This window comes from Falco punctatus, assembly GCF_963210335.1.
Source record: "Falco punctatus genome assembly, chromosome: 2".
Lineage (NCBI taxonomy): Eukaryota > Metazoa > Chordata > Aves > Falconiformes > Falconidae > Falco > Falco punctatus.
This window is the reverse complement of record NC_137581.1, coordinates 71,237,673-71,255,308: the sequence shown is the minus strand read 5'-3', so window position 1 is coordinate 71,255,308 and position 17,636 is coordinate 71,237,673. Positions and strand designations below refer to the sequence as shown.

The 17,636-nt window shown below is 41.1% G+C and overlaps 1 protein-coding gene across 1 annotated transcript in view; it reads left to right on the top strand.

The window, feature by feature from the left end:
- ATP10A (ATPase phospholipid transporting 10A (putative)) overlaps window positions 1–17,636 on the top strand; it is a 118,497-nt gene that overhangs the window by 35,609 nt on the left and 65,252 nt on the right. The window contains exon 2 of the mRNA XM_080377363.1: window positions 7,885–8,089. Within this exon, the coding sequence (XP_080233489.1) occupies window positions 7,885–8,089 (205 nt within the window). The remainder of the gene's footprint in view (window positions 1–7,884; window positions 8,090–17,636) is intronic.

Here is a 17,636-nt window from a genome sequence, read left to right as displayed (position 1 = left end):
TGAAGACAGTGTTTTCTTTCTGCAGTTAGTGTAAAGTTTCATTACATGTTCCACTTTTATGTTTCATGTTGTTATCACAATAACAAGTTTCTTGGCTGAAAAATAATTTATTCTGAATAGCAAATGTTTCATTATAATGAACAATAGTGAGGTTTCTTTCAACATGATGTATAATGGAGATCACAGTGCCAAGAGAAGCTGAATTATTACTTCCACATTATAAACCTGAATCACTGAGGTTTCCTGGGTAATTTTTTTTCATAGGAAGTTTGACTTGTAACAGAAAAATGAGCAGTTTTTAGAAAGTGTGAATTTAATAAAAGGCACCTTTATGCCTCATCATTGCTATACACACACATTTGCTTCATGTAACTGTAACATACGTTTGTACTTGCTAATCCTCCGAAAAAGAAAAAGAGTATTTGAAGTCCATGAGAACAAGAAAACTTTGAAGTGCTGTTAAAATAATGTGAAGATTAAAGGGTCTATTTAGAAACTTCATTCATGAGATTTTCTTCTTCATTTCAATGTTCAACATTTCTCAAGAACACACTCTGTTAATCTGTTTTTTCTGATTAATATCAGATTCAGAGCCTCTTCATGATTTATTTTAATAGAAACAGATGTTATCGTTTGTGTGGAATGGAGACATATTCTGGGCATTATGTAACCTCCTTTGGCATTAACTTATGCTACATGTTTTTCCTTCATTCTGCCACAACATTGTAATTGTACCCAAATTGTTCTCAACACGTTTCCATAGATACTTAATGCGTTCAGACATTGTGTAATATATGCCTTGGTCTCACAGATAGCTCTTGTTTTTAAACTCTGAGATCTACTACACCTGTAGTTTTCAAATCATAATTGGTACTGGTTGTAACACAGCAGTTTTTGCATATATTTCAGTGCTGTCCACAAGCTCTGCTTTTGTAGCCTGTGATGAATTATGCAAAATCTCTGCTAGCCACCAAAGTGTTCATAGAGTGCTATGGGCTCGGTTATCATGAACTCTCTCCACATCTGCAGGAATGTAAGAAGAGGTGGAGGACTGAAAGCAAGGGCTCCAGCCCAGACAAGGGAAAGAACAGAAAATTTGGGAAAACCGTATGAGCATGAAGGACCTGTTGAGAAACGGCTAGATGCTGGAGCCTTTTTAAAGATAGTTTGGCCGATGTGACACTTACCTGTGTTACAGTTTGAATTTCTCCTTCAGGAGTTGCTCTACTTGCAGCCTGCAAATTAGCCCCAAGTTCTTTTGGTTATCTTGGTCCTAAGCAGGAGACTTGTCACGGCTCTTGTAGCCAACTGATTTGTACATGGTTTAAGTCACTGGGACCACAGATTACCTGATACATTCTTTTGCAGTAACCCACTATTTTTGCCTCCTGAGAAGGAAAGGAAGGACCTGGCTGACATCAAGAACAGCTCCAAAATATGCCTTGTACATACACAACTGCTTGACCTGCCTTTTGTGGAGGGCTTTTCCTCTTCCACAGACTTAATTTCTTGCTGTGCTCCTTTTAAAGCCCACTGGTTCAATGACCAACCTCAGCTGGCAGGGAAGGCCAAAAGGAGTCTGATTTCTTTTGAAGTGAAGACGATTGTTACTTCAAAAGCAGGTCAGCGGATGGGCTTGGACTGGGAAACAACATTTCATTTGGATGTTTTGAGAGGCTTAAAAACCTCTGGGTTGCAGCTGCAACCTGTGTAGGAAGTGGTATGCTGTGTAAGCCAGACAGAACAGACTGAACAACCCAAAAGGTACAAAAGAACATCCTCTATCGTTTGCTAAATGTATTTTAAAACCCTGGCTGAAATTAATATAGGAGTCTATGCTGGGACTGAGCTAGGGTAGTGTTACATAGAAGCACAGGTGCCCCAGCCACTCGCTGGAATTAGTGTAGCAAACCTGCATCAGCCATTCTCACTCATTAACTGTAATTTTTGTCAGTGGAGAAGTATATGAAATAAGAAATTATTACCTAGTAGTCCCATCTTCTGGATTTAACATAAAATTCCTAGTATGCAGACCTTGCACAGGTGGAACAGGTCACAGCTGCATGGCCTCCACATTTCTTTACCCAGTTGCTTGTGATATTTTCCCCAAACTTTAAGGAAACAGACAGAGAAGAGCAAAGGAAGATTCCTCTTAAATGTTGTGTGTGTATAGTTTTGTTATCTCCCTTTAAATAAATTTGAATAATTCCTTATTTTACCAAAACAGTTAAAAGCTATTCAAAAGAAGGAAGCAATTATTTTTGTAATGTTTAAATAGAGACAGTTTGAAATCTTCGGCATTTTATAGATACAAAGTGATGTTTGGCACAAACCTGCAGGCTATTCTGCTTCAAAACAGAGCACAGGCCAAATATATGCAGTAGGTAAGCTAATACAAAATTTTAATACCAATTACAATAATTTTCTCTATGTTCATACACTTGAAAGGATGTTGCCGACTTTCCCTTGTATGTTCAAAAGCAGGGATAATTGCACTTCGTTGTTTCAAAAGAACATTAACTTCTATGGGAGTTTGACTTCTGCCAGGGCCACGTTTGCTATTGGGTAGCAACAGTGATGATGTTGATGCACCTGCACCAGCTGACTTTTTAGCCATCCATCTTTAGATTTCAGTCAATGTCTACCTGTAAAGATATGCTCAGAAAAGTGAACACAGTGGCAAGTTCTGCTCCCTATAGTGGCAGAGAGGAGTTTGAAGATTTATGTGACTATGGGTTTAAACCACAGCTGACAGACAAGTTCGTTGCATGCAAGTGTGTTGATAAAGATTGGGTTGTGTGCAGGAGGATGGACATTTTTAATATGTAAGCTCAACACAACATACTACATTTAGGTGGGCATAGCTGTCTGAAATTAATAGTTCATCATGGTGATTTAACTGGAGAGTAATAACACTATCTATCTGTTCCTTTTGCAGAATGGCAGTAGTTCATGACAGCATATTGATTTGGAAGACTTTTGTCTAACTCTTCAGGTTTGAAAGATAAGAATTAGTATCTCTGACCTCTTCCTGTGATTCATCATGGTCTGCAGCTTTGGATTCTTGCAGCATCAACCTTAAGTTTATTATCAGTACTAAAATCTGTCTCCAGCCTTGTGATAAGTGAGAACAGGTGGAAATTGAGTTGTGGGGTGTTAGTTTCTGGGCTAAATATCCGTGTCAGGGTTTCCTGCAATAGTGGGAGGGGGCTGGACCCACTAACTGAGATTCTGCCTACAGCCCTATGTTCTGGCTAGAATTCTTTGAGCCCTTCAGCAAAATATTCCAGGAGGTTTGATGATGTGTACTTAAACTTTCGGAAAGCTTTTGTGGAAGAGTCCTTTGCATGCATTGCCTGAAGCCCTGTGCTGAGACTGCAAAGGACTGTCATTGACCACACAATAGCTATGGAGTCAGGACAAAGCAAGAATAAATGTCAAGGTCTCAGAGACACAGACCAAGGCGTCTGTGTTTGAAACATTAATTTCTCATCTGGGTAATTAGGAGAGGAAAGACACCAAAATTTGCAGATTATTTTAGTACATTAAGGACCAGAGACAGGAAAGCCTTTCAAAAACACCTTTCAAAAATGGTAAATGGACTGACAGGACCCTGCCAAGAAAAATTGTGCTGACTGTTGGATGAGTGTCATGGAATCATAGAATCACATAATGGTTTAGGTTGGAAGGGACCTTTAAAGGTCATCTGGGTCAACTCTCCTGCAGTGAGCAGAGACGTCTTCAATGAGATCAAGTTGCTCAAAGCCCCGTCCAGCCTGACCTTGAATGTTTCCAGGCATGGGGCATCTACCACCTCTCTGGGCAACCTGCTCCAGTGTTTCAGAAACCTCATTGTAAAATATTTCTTCCTTCTGTCTAGTCTGAATACACCCTCTTTTAGTTTAAAACCATTACCCCTTGTCCTATCATTACAGGCCCTACTGAAAAATCTGTCCCCATCTTTCTTTATAAGCCCCCTTTTAAGTATTGAAAGGCTGCAATGAGGTCTTCCTGGAGACTTCTCTTCTCAAGGCTGAATAACCCCAACTGTCTCAGCCTTTCCTCATAGGAGAGGTGCTCCATCCCTTTGATCATTTTCGTGGCCCCTCTCTGGACCCACTCCAACAGGTCCATGTCTCTCCTGCGCTGGGGGCCCCAGAGCTGGACACAGCACTGCAGGTGGGGTCTCACCGGAGCAGAGGGGCAGAATCACCTCCCTCACGCTGCTTTTGACGCAGCCCAGGATACTGTTGGCTTTCTGGGCTGCAAGTGCACGTTGTGCGCTTATGTCTGGCTTTTCATACACCATGTGAGTAACAAGGACCCACACTGCTGCATTTTGTTGATGTTCTGTAAAAGTGCATAGGTTGTGGTCTCCAGTACCTAAATATCTACAGGTGCAAGGAGGTGGTGCCTGGGATCTGGTATGCATTCCAGTCTGCTGGTATGCTCCATGGCCCTTACTGTGGAGAGCTCAGCTGAAGCATCTGTTTAAATGTTGTGTTTGCTCTGAACTTGAAAAGTGTACAGCACCATTTGAAAACACCACCAAACACGATCATGCACATAATGCCCACCCATGGATATATTGTGTTTAATTCAGGTATTCTATCACAGCAGGCCAATGCAATGTACATCGTTAAAGATGTAGAAGGGGCCCCTTCTGAAGAGGGATTGGAAGAATAATGTCTGTGAGGACACACTGAGGCAAAACTGCTCAAATCCCTGAACTTCAAATAAAATTTAAATTTATTGTATGCCGCACCTTACAAACACAGAGGAGAGCTTAAATTTTAAAGACAACCTTTCTTTTATAAGAAGTCTGGTATTCCTAACTCTCTAGATCATATAACTTCTGTGATTTACTGGCACAACATAACAGCAAAAATAAACATTTAGTAGCTGATATAAAACTTGGATGACAAAGTACTGTCCCTGCAGAAGTCAATGGCAAAATTGTAACTGTATTAACAGGGTCACTTTGTGTGTTTTTACTGGCTAGAGGTATGACAGTTGTCTCGATGCAAACGGACCTGTTTCTTCAGCAGAGTAGGCTAGGGATGTTAATGGAAAGCTTCTAAAGGACTGATATATTTATAGTGCATCTAGTATCTGAACTGCTCCATCTAAAGGTGGTATCATGCCACTCTGCTGAGAATACTTGCAGTGATCACTCACTGGCTGCAGCGAGACAAGTCTGACTTCAGAGCTGTGCTAGAGGACATAGAGCAACCCTGGCTGAAGAGGATTAGGAACTAATCTTCCATGCAGACAGTAATTTTCATCCACTGCTGGCCCTTGTTAGCAGAGAACTGATCAAGTGAAATGCTGGGCCAACTTGTTCCTGTGTGTCTGATGAAGGGGGCTTTTTTCTGGGGCTTTGGTGTGTGTGCAGGAGGTCTTGCATTCATAGATTCACTGAATCACAGAATGCTTTGGGTTGGAAGTGACCTTTAAAGCTCACCTAGTCCAAATCCCCTGCCACAGGCAGGGACATCCTTCACTACATCAGGTTGCTCAAAACCCCATCCATCCTGACCTGGAACACTTCCAATAATGGGGCTTCCACAGTGTCTCTTGGGCAGCTTGTTCCAGTGTCCCACCATTCTCATCATAAAAAAAATCTTCCTTACATCTCATCTAAATGTACCTTCTTTCAGTTTAAAACCATTACCCCTTGTCCTGTCACTATAAGCCCTGGTAAAAAGTCTGTCTTACAAACCCTCTTTATATATTGAAAGACTGCAATAAGGTCTCCCTGCAGCCTTCTTTTCTCCAGGCTGAACAACTTCATTTATCCCAGCAGAGCCATTTGGCCTTGTGTTGCTTGATATCCACCCTTCCTGCCACAGTGTGTATAGTTGTGGCAGTTGCTAAGCATGTGAAAGACAAGGAAATGCTAAAATAGCCTTGGCTTTTTAAACAATAGAAGTTAAATAAAAAATTGTAGTTCTTATAACTTAATATGGGCCTACTTGCTATTTTTAGCCTGATCATACTTCTATACTACTACTCATTGTACATGCATTTGAACATCACCCAGTTTCACAGTTAAATTTTAAAGGTTTAAGAGCAATGGCCACACCTAAAGGGATTTGGAGTTACATATTGCATGGCTAACAAACCGTTCAGATCAGCGGTGCGATGATCTGTACTGCGTTATGGCACACTGGGTTTCAAAGCAATTCATACTCATTAGCAGGAAAAGTTAAATGTTGATTGTGGCCTGAGTGTGAAGGAACTGGGTAGTTTCAGCACCTAGTGTGTGTATTACCTGCCTTTGTTCGACTACCAAGTTTTTATACTTGGCTCTTAATACATTCCAGGCTTTATCAAATTAGAAATCACAGCCATCATTTTCATTCCTCCCTTTATAAACTGGATGTGAGGAAATTTTGGGAGGTAAAAGATCTGATACATCCTTGTTGTGCTACCTGACACGTTATTGTTCAGGATTTGGGCTAAATACATGCATAAAAGCCAATTAAGTTACCAGTTCCTGTGATAGCAGTGAAGGCATGACGAGGATAAACTAGGCATGGCGTAACTATCAGTAACTCCAAAGTAGCAACATTGACAGGACTTGCCGTGTTTCTGTTTGGTTACAAATCTATTCATGTTACTTCTGAAATTTCTGTATTTTAAAATAATATACTTTAAAGAACATTAAATAGCTGCTACCACTCTCCACCCCTATCAGAATCCCATTCTGCCAGTTTAAGTGCTGTCACAAGAGACTGTCTCTGGTGACGGTGACAGTGCCAGCGCTGACAGCCATCTAGGTGCTCACATAGCAAAAGGTCTTCTGACAGCTTAGAAAAGTGTCAGAATAGCAGATTCCCATTTTCAGTAAGTATTTTACTAAGTTAATTTTGTGACTGTTTTGAAATTAATTTCTTTCAGAAACACAACAGAAAGCAATTTACACAAATGCCAAGAAAGCACATGAGTGTGCGTCTCATGAAAATAAAACCTTGAATTTTAGCTAAAATTAATTAAGCAGTCACCTGTTCCTTTTGCTCTTGCTCTCAAGAAGTTTAAAAAAAATCAAATGAGGTTTAATGGTTGTATCTAAATGAACAACATACACGTTGCTGTTTCAATCGGGTAAGTCTTCGAGCTGACAAAGAAATTGCACTCCAAAATAAAAGGTTAAGTGTAACTAAGCAGCAATTAGCTATGTAACAGATGGTGCTGTGGCTAGAATGGAAATACTGCCGAAATATTTAAAACAAATGACAGTGTCCTTTCCCCGTAGAGCTATTGGAACTGCATTTTTCCACATGACATGCCCTTGTAATTCTAGGTTTAGTGATGAATAGTGGAAATTCCTTTTACTTAGGGATTTTTGGCTTCTTCATCCCAATATCACAAAGTTTGTCCCTGTTAGAAAGAGGGAACAAGGGGAAGCTATCTGAGGGAGCATTGGATGGTGGACATTCAGGAGCTGTGCCAAGCAGGTGTCCTGCACCCAAGCCTGTTCTCAGTTCCCCCCTTGCCCTGAAGGTGACTCCTTTTCAGCCAGTACAGACAGCAGCCCCCTCCCGTTCGTGGGGTCAGACAGATGGCTCAAAGCATGGAGGGAGGGAAAGGAGAATGCCTGAAGCTCCCGCTTACCCTGCTTAGCCAGGTCTAACAACATATTTTCCTCTGGGCCTTAAAAGACTTTCTTGGGAGTTCGGACGTGGTTCTGCGTCAGTGGGAAGTGGCCTCCTGGCACTCTGCATTGCCTTTTCCCAGCGTAACGTGGGAGTACCTGAGGACCTTCCAAAGGCGCTATACTCCTGTTACAAATCAAACCAGATCTTAACAGAAGCACGCCAGTCTATGTATTAATTTTTTATATATATGTCCTGTAAATTTCTTTTTTTTTTTTTTTTTCAGGAATGAGAAGAAGTATATAAGCAGATACTGGAAAGAAGTGAAAGTTGGAGACTTTGTGCAGCTTCGCTGTAATGAAATTATACCTGCTGACATACTGCTGCTCTCCTCAAGTGATCCCGATGGGCTGTGCCATATAGAAACAGCTAACCTGGATGGTGAAACTAACTTAAAACAAAGACAGGTGGTGAGGAGGTTCTTAGAGCTGGTAAGTCACCATTCCTACCTCTCATTTAAGGTAAGAATTTGTTTCAGGTAAGTAAATTGTTTACCAACCCACTCTACACCAGCTAAATCTGCTTGTTCTAGTAGTGTTAATGAATTACTGTTATGGTTGTCATTAAAATACTAGCACTTGCCAACAGCTGACCTCATCATAGTATCAGAATTTTGACCATAATTTTCCCCTGAATTTGAATAGGAATTATTTGGGGCAATTGTGTGCGGTTGGAAAACGGATTTCTAATGGCTTCTATTGTAGCTTGAGTTTTGAAAACACATTTTAACTGCCCAGTGAGAAGATATTTAAATATAAACAACTGCTTTTCCTGCCTGTAAACCAGATCAGTTTCAATTAGGAATTTTGCCTGAAACTCTATTGCAGAATATCCCTCCAGCACTTGGAGCATTAAAGCTTGTAAGATTTAAAGGGACAGCATGCATGTATTCTAGAGGTGTCTGTGCTGAAAAACTGTTTTACTGCTCTCTCACTGTGTTTATCTCCCCCAGACAGCACTATTTTTAAATAAACAAAATCCAGATCAGTTACTGTCAGCAGCATTAGAGGAAATTACCTGAAGTTTTACACACTTTAATAATCCTCCTGAAACAGTATTTATTTTTATGCCCTCCTCTCCCATCCCTCTTGCCAGCTAACTCCGGTTTCCTGTATTTTGTCAGGAAAAAAACATCATTCTCTAGAGCACAGCTACATCTTTTTTTCCTATGAGCTCTCCTCATTTGAGAAATTTTGCAAACAATGGGAGCTGCTGTCCTTGCCACTGTCATCAAAAGTAACTATAGAAGCCTGTATTTGTACTGAGGTAGATCAGCATTACTGAAGTTGCAATCCAACCTATAGGATAAAAATCAATGTGTCTTCCCGATAATTCTTTATGATAGATAGAGCCTTTGAGTAGCATGTAAAAACATGAGATAAAAACTTGTTTAACCATCAGTGATTTCCACATAGAGTTTAGACATGACACAGCAGCTCCTGCCATGGCAAGAAGCTTAATCAGCTACAGGCCAAAAGTTTAAAAAACTCCGTTTGTTTCAAAGAAGCTTTTGGAATTGCTTTCAAACATCCCATCCTGTTCCCACTGAGAGGAAATTTCACCCAGTGGGTAGAGCTCCAGGGAGGTACTCAGATGATGTATCCCAGTTGTCTGCCAGCGTAGACTTCCTACATGACCTCAGGCACGTTATATAGGACAGTAATTATAGATTGCCTATAGGCTACTGAACAGAGATGCTTTTTCATGTTTGTTATAAGCTAAGGGCATGTCACAGCTCTGTCTCAAAGGAAGCTGGGAAGGTACCAGTTCCTCCACTCATCCACAGCAGATGGTTGGATTTCTGTGATCCAAGACCATCTGACACAGCAAGAGGTGTTGGTAAACACAGTGAAAGGAATTGATGCGTCCAAGTACAGATCACCACAAGACTGACTTTCAAGAGCCTTGCTGCCCAGAGGAGTTCCTTATACTGGATCCCTGGCTTCCTGGTGTCAGAGTCACAATTCAGCACTAGGAGTGTGATTGCTGGAAGCTGTTGAGCTAAGAGGGGACCTGCTGACCCTACAAAATCCCCTGCTCCTGGAAGCTGTGACGCCTAGATGTGTGCCTGAGCCATCAGTTGTGGAGTCACTCTTTTGTCTTTAGCCAATGAACACATGCATGCATTAATACAGCAGGAAAACTGGGAGGGAGTATCCCTGCAATCTCGTGTTTGGCATACTCGCTGAGGTTTAAATTGCTGATCAAAACCAGGCAGCTAAAGACTTCAAGTCTGGGTTTTGTATGGTTTGGCAAGACCTGTAACGTTTAGACTGTTGCATGGCAATGAAGTGGCAGTGCCATTTCCTCTTCAAAGGGGTTAAAGGTTCTCAAAGACTGAATTGGGTCACATTAGGGAAGAAGGCTGAGGAGACAGTGCCTACCTAGAAAGGCAGAGCTAGGTTTATGTGCCAGACCGTTCAGTACATCACGGTATACGTGGCTTGGCTTGCTCAGCATACCCTGCTTTACTGAGGAAATCGCTTACAGTCAGCTTTGTAGACACCTAACACACTTTGCATTTCAGGCCCATCCTCCTTCTGTATCTTAATTTTTTGTATGATGATTATGGAACTTTTCTATCTCAGAATTGTGCTCCAAAATACGTGGATAAATAATTTTTAAAAATAAATTTTAGGTCACAAGATGCCTAGCTACGATAGCAGTGAGGTCCATAATAAATTTTTAGGGTTTAAACTGGGGTCAATGACAGAAAGCTCATTCATTCCAATGAAAACAAGACTGGGCCCCAAGAAGTCAAGTATTGAAAGAGGGTTTGTACGAAAACCACATGTGACTACCTCCCCTCTCTTAAAATAGCTAAGAAAGCAGGAAATACCCAAGCCCAGGTTCCTGCGTCAACTAGGTTGTAGGCAAAGTGCACACTTGCAAGTACCGAGTCCTCAGCAGCTGCAGCATCACAGAGCCTCTCTTATACATCATCCTATAATTTATCCAGCAGAATACTTGCCATCCTCATTAAAGTCCTAGCCAAAACCTGTCTGAGCATGCTGTTAATTCATGCAGCAGCATTAGTTTCCTCACCCCATACTAGTAGGGGTAGACTTTTACTGGTTCTTGAAGGTGTTGCCCTGTTGAGAGACACTCAGCAGCAGGATAGAAAACTACTTGGGAAATGTTGGATCAATAGTAGGCCCACAGCGAGCTACATGGAATAGCAAAGTAATGCCCATTTTTTGAAGTGAAGCACAGTTCCTATCTATGTATGTCTTAAGTTTCCACAGCTGGAGAGAGATTACTGATGGATCTCATAAAATACATTGCAAGACTGGAGTTTTGTTGCACCAAATACTGATGGTCCTTTTACTCAACCTCAGAGAAGTTAATTTCCGAGTGTTTTATAGGACGTCCATCACAGCCTGTTCATGCATTGGACAGGAATGCTTTTACATTTTTATATTACCATTGTACTCAGCAGAGTACCATTGTACTCTGTTTTGTTTATAGCTGTTTGGTTCTGTATCATTTTGCAGCCCTGTTGTTCAAACAGTAAAACAGACAAATAGATTATGTAGTCCTGACCCTGTCTTTCCCACACTGCTAAATTCTTTCCCCACCTCCCTTACAGAATGACATGCCTGGTCATGTGGCTTATCATGGGACAAGAAACAGAATTTTTTGGAAGCTTCTTCTTAAAGTATCAGCTGTCAATAGCTGTCTTTGAGTAATGTCTCCAGCAGTATCTCAAGCATTTAAAAGAAGCTGTGTTACAAAGCTTGGCCTTTCTGTGTTTCTTAAATGAACTAACTGATAACTTCTGAGCACGTGCCTGTGAAGCAGCTCGATGAAGGATAGCTATTTCTATATCCATCACTCTGCTAGGCATGGGAAAAGAGCGGGGGTGGGAACAGTTTTTTTAAGCCACTTCTATGTTTTCCTTATTCTGTCTTCCTGCCCTATGCCCACCCATGCAATTTGCAGTCCCACAGGTCTGTGCTGAGCTGCTTTCTATGGAGAGCCTGGTTGCCAATTTGGAGTCACTGAAGCGGGGTGTGTGCTGGGCAGTCCTCTTGCAACCACAGCACTCTCTGCAAATGCTCTCTTCGGAGGCCAGCAAGACCAGCGTTGTTATATTCAGTACAGCTGTCCTCTGGAAGGGCAGCCATTCTGCCAGCATGCTCTGAAGGATCTTTGTGTGTCTCTCTTCAGCATTAACAGCATATAAGGTCCATAGTTTCAGAGAGTAAAAGATCTTATAGTTTCCCCCTTCCAAACCTTTGTTCATAAAAGTACCATTCTGATCTCTTTTTAGCCTGACTCTTGAAGCAACAATAAGCAATTATTGAAGCTGTTCTATATCCTTGCCTCCGGTGCTTTGCAGGCATTATTTTACTCTAAGTATATGCTCAGAAGATCCAAGATCAGCATTTGTGGGCTTGGATTGGACCTCTCTGCTTGTGAATTCCAAGAAACTGTTTTCCTTTATAGTGCAAGTGACCAGAAATATTGCTAATTTTAGTGCTGCTTTGATTTGTCTGAGTAATTTATAGTAGACTGGGAACACACTGCTTGTTAGCTTCGTGTGTTTGTTAACAAATGTGATCTGTCTGACGTAAACCTGTACTTTCTGTACATGATTCTGCACCCTATCAATACACAAGCTGTAAGAAGAGTCACTGATATGTCCCTCTGTGGCTTGTATGTCTGAAGATACCAGTTTGAATGTATACCTCGTTGTTCTATACTCAAAATAGTCAGTCAAGAAAAACCAGATTTTTCAAAGGCCTTGACATTTTTTCCTCTGAGACTTTAAATACTCTGGTCTTGTTATACAGCTGCTACAGTGACAGGATTTGTTAGAAGTGTTTGAAATAGTCAGAAATGTACTTCTGCATGCTGTGTTTTTAAAGCCAAAACGATAGTGGACTGTCTTCACACTGAAACACGGATCAGATCCATGTGTGCAGCATGACACGCTGGCGAGTGCAGCTTGGAGAAGGCACTGTGCTAAATCCCACTGTGAGTGATCTAACAGTAACCAGTAAGCATCTCTTGGAAAAAACGAGTGTTTCTTGGTATTCCACCAGTTTTCTTCTAATTTCTAACCCACCCTTGCTGCTGCCGAGTCACAGCAGCCATTTCTGGTGCACTGGATCTAATCGGAGACACAGTAGGCAGGAGGAATCAATGTGTTTTCTGTGCTACTCTGCAGGCTGCTGTGCCACCACACCCTCCGCAGTTGCTTATGGAATGTTTTCCATCCATCTGAGACGTAGTGTCAGCCACTCTTCAGAGTGGATAAGCAGATACAGCTTGGGCTGCAAGAGCTCAAAACTCCCTTTCAGGATTCATAAACTTGATTTAGGATATTTTGATAGTATGAATCTAGACTCATGAAAAACATTTACATTTCCTTGCTCCACTGTTTCTACTCAGTATGCCTTTTAACAAAATCCACAAAGACTCACTGTGGATTCTGGAGCAGCTTATGGTTTATTAACCACTGGCCACGTCCTGGGTGTTTATGTGGAAAACTTAAGCTGAAAGCTAAGCTAAATCTTGCAGCTTCCATCCCCTGTGAGAAGGTGCATGTACCCCTCTCAGAGCTGGTGGGGCTAGGGGATGCAATTTTTTCCCTTTCTCTTTTTCTCCTAAGAGTAGACCTTTGTTCAAAACAAGCTTGTATTAGCGTGATTAAATAGGTTTAGATAGGCCTTGCAAATTACTATGTGGCTGCTTATTTACTTTGTTTAAAAAGCACATTTGAATTTGGTGTCTGCCTGTTTGGAAGGGTTCGTTTGCATGCAGACTAGCACCACATCAGTCTAATTTCCTCACAAGTCAGTGGAATATCTATAAACTCAGATAAACTCTATAAACTTTTGCTCATCAGTTTCCAGCCTGGAAGCTGGGCTGAATTGACAGACCCAGCTTTTATTCCTGTTCTTGCATAGTGCTGGAAGCGTACTGGGAACAGCTGGACTTAAGGAACAGTACCACAGCTCCATGTTCCAAGCATTAAGCCATTTATACCATCTCTTTCTTTCCCTGTGAGTCCTAGGCAGAAACTGGTCCAGAAGAGAAGACCACTTTCTAGAAGGGCTGCACTATAAGTCTGACAGTTGCTGGCTGGAGGCTTCACTTTGGGAAGGGCAACCCATGCTAATTGCATGCATACAACTCACAGGGCAGCTTTGGTATCTCAGTGTAGATGTTCCTTTTGCATTGTTTTTCTCCATTTAAAAAAAAAAAAAAAAAAAAAAAGGAAAGAAAGCAATTTTCAAATTTAGGTTTAGCGTAAACTGAGATTTCTTGTGTAGCCATCTGCATCGGTTAAACTAGCCCAGTTGGAGAGAACAGTTGAAGTTAAGCTAGGACAACTCCCAGACCCAGTTTTCAACTCAGCTGCTGATACAAGTTTCTTATCTCAAAGGGTCTGATTGAGTCTAAAGTAACACAAGAATGGGCATAGCTATACTCTTCCTGTCAGGCCTTATCCCACTAATACCCTCATGCTATCATCCACTTCTAATTAGTGGGAATGGTACAATGTTATAATCAAGTAAATGTGAACTGGTCAGCATACTTAATGTTGTTTATACTAAAAGTACTTTAACAGGGTAGAATCAGGCCACAAGAATAGTGAATGTCTGTATTGCATCTTTTGGGGGTTATCCCTTTGCCTTTCTGTTTTTGGAGCATTTTGAGGAGGTTCACCAGGCTAGGAAAAGTGGCTCAAAAATTCCAGATATGCACATGTTAAAACAGCAGATTAGTGCTCTGTCCCACACGTTGCCAAAATTAGATTTCCCTGAGAGAGAAGAGAGTTAAAAAAAAATAACCAAAAGAAAAGAATGTTTTTCCCTATGTACTACCAGAATATTAAATTATTTTTTTTTTTTTTAGTTTTACAGTTTAGCTTAAGATATTAGAGAAATAAATCTTGTATGAATACTTGTGTTTATCAGTGCAAAATGCAAGCGTGTTACATCCCATGAAGACCTTTGTCCGAGGTCATGCCTTGAATGTTCAGTAGATTTCTGTGATGAGGGTTGAATTGCTATGAAGAGCTCTACACCTATATTGTTGTCTCTTTTTTTGGGTAGTACCGTGTTCAGAGATGACTTCTGTGGAAGCCATGGACACATCTAGTTAGAAGAGGAAGCAACTCCTGTCTCTCTAATAGAGAAACAAACATAGAGCAGCTGCATGCAGAGCAGCCTGGTGCAGAGCAGGACCAAGTCAGTGCTGTGGCAAACTCTTGTGCAAGCTAAAAGTCCTAAAGGAAGGCTGAGAACAATTTTTCACTCTGCTGGCTTACCATGGCATTTAGTCAGCAGTCTCACACTGGAGGTATGGGGAAATAAAAAAGGATGATGGTTCACTTCCTCCTTGGTGAGCTTTGAGCAAGGTTATTGTCTCTTTCTAGTTTCCATTGTGCAGGTGTCCAGGCCACAAATTTGACAGTCAAGAGAGGTTCATTAGAGGGTCAAAGAATTTAAATAACTGTAAGTGAAAAGTTTTAGCATCTTAATCTTAGCATTGTGGGGAGCAGAGGAAGAGTCCAGTTCTGAAGAGTGCCGAGTACTTCACTTTTAGCATTGGCTAAAATGCTGTTTGGTTTTGTGCTTAAATATAGGTTAAAGGGGCTAACTTGATGAATCAAAGTTTGTGTATTGGCTGTGAAGGACCTCCCATCCCTAGGGTAATCCTTCCAGCACTGGGAGAACAGTGGCAAATCCATGTAAGGAAATATATTATGCCAGTACTTGTACTGCATCTGACCTTTAGAGAGGCAGGACATTTCATTCCCTGTATCGATAGTCCAGCATCTGTCTGTTCTGCTGTTTCTCTGAAAAAGCATTAGAAAACATGAGGTTTGTAGACAAAATAAAATGCTATACTGCTTTTCTGTTATAGAGAAGTAAACATCTACATTTAAAGCAAGTTAAAGAGAGATTTTCCAATTTATTTATTTATTTATGTTTTTGGTCATGACTTTTCTGGTCTCTTAGCCTAATTCGGTTTTACTGAACAAAAGTTTATTTCTGGAGCTGTTTATTCCTTAGCCATACATTGGCCTGTCAGCTGGGAACAGAAAGTATCTGGAATATCTGTCCTATAACGCTGAGAACTCATGATTTTAGGGCCAGTTTTTTGAGCTGGAAACACATCACTCTACATTTGTCTCTGATACCGCAGCCCCAGTTGGCAGTATCAGTGATTAGGTAACGATGGAAAGACCTTCTTTTCCAGAGCTGGAGTATTAAGCCATGTGTAACCCCAGCCATGATGGTATGGGCTCACTTTCCTTTGGAAGCACTGAGGTGGAAAAGGGGTCTGCTTTCCTGCCAGAAAAGGCAGAGCAGCAGAATGAGGAACTCCTGTATTTATCTCAACATCCAGGATGTGAACCCTCATCCCACTTCTCTTTTCTCCACCTGCTACCCTCCAAGTCTTTTACACATTTTAGTACTGATAAAGCCATGGAGGCCAGTAAAAATTTGCATTAAAATGTTACTTGCATGGGAAGTGACTGGCGTATGTCTCAAAGCTGTTGTTTCAATAAACTTATGAAAATTTCCATTCATTGGTTATACTCAGGTTCATACTTTCAAGGTCTGCTATGACTCTGTGATGGTCAAACACTTTACATATGTGTATATTCTTGTGAGAGAGCAAGCTATGATTGTGCTGTAGGTACGTGACTGGAGAAGATACTGTTCACACAGTACTATAGTGCTTATACTTCCATTTGGTTTTGAATTAAAAACATCAGTAGTGCATGGAGTTTTACAGACAGCGGTGCTAATACACTAATTCAGCTTTCTTACTAATGACACAGTAATGGACTGGTTTACACCAAAGCAGGGAACACTTAGCTCTTTGGCTTCTAAGAGAAAGAGAATTTGATGTTTAACGTTCAACACGGTTAGAAAGCACTTATAAGTTGTTATAAGTCTCTATTTAACTTTTATAAGCTTGTCTGCTTATTATATTTTTGGCCTGACTTGATTGAATAGCAGATTCAAAACCATGCCCCAGATGGCTAAGTATACTCATATACCTGTATAGCAATGTGGACTGTATGGCTGAGATCACGGGGATCTGACTTACAAGCTGCTGCAGTGTAACAGGAAGAGATAAAAATTACTTTGTCCTGCTATTAACTACATGGAGGTAGGAACATCAGCCACTGAGAAACAAAAAGCAATGGAGCATCTCCTGGTGCTTCACAGGAAGCTGTTTCAATGATCTTTAGTTAAGGCAGATAGCTGATAATGACATGGAAGAAAAATTACACAAGTTATTTTATTAATTGATGCTCTACCTGTTGGTCCTATCCCTGACATTCATTGTCATTGATTGCACTTCCACATCTCACATTTATTGAATGCTTATAATAATGAATGTTTACATAAGAATCATGTAGTCATAGAATAGTTTGGGTTGGAAAGGAACCTTTAATGACCATCTAATCCAACACCCCTGCCACAGACAGGTACATCTTTCATTAGATCAGTTACTCAAAGCCCCATCAACCTGACTTTGAACACTTCAGTGACAGGGCATCCACAACTTCTCTGGGCAACCTGTTCCAGTGTCTTACCACCCTCATAGTAAAAAAATAATCCTCATATCCAATGTAAATCTACTTTCTTTGAGTTTAAAACTTGCCTCTTGCCCTGTCACTGCAGGCCTTAGTAAAAAGTATCTCTCCATCTTTCTTATAAGCTCCCTTTACATATTGAAAGGCCTCAATGAGGTCTCTCTGCAGCTTCATCTTCTCTAGGCTAAACCCCAACTGTCTCACAGGAGAGATGTTCCAGCCCTCAAATAATTTTCATTGCCCTTCTCTGGACCCACTCCAACAGGTCCATGTCCTTTATGTTGGGGACCCCAGAGCTGGATGCAGTACTCCGTGTGGGGTCTCACCAGAGCAGAGGGGCAGAATCGCGTCCCTCGACCTGCTGGCCTCAGTGCTTCATATGCAGCCCAGGAGACAGTTGGCTTTCT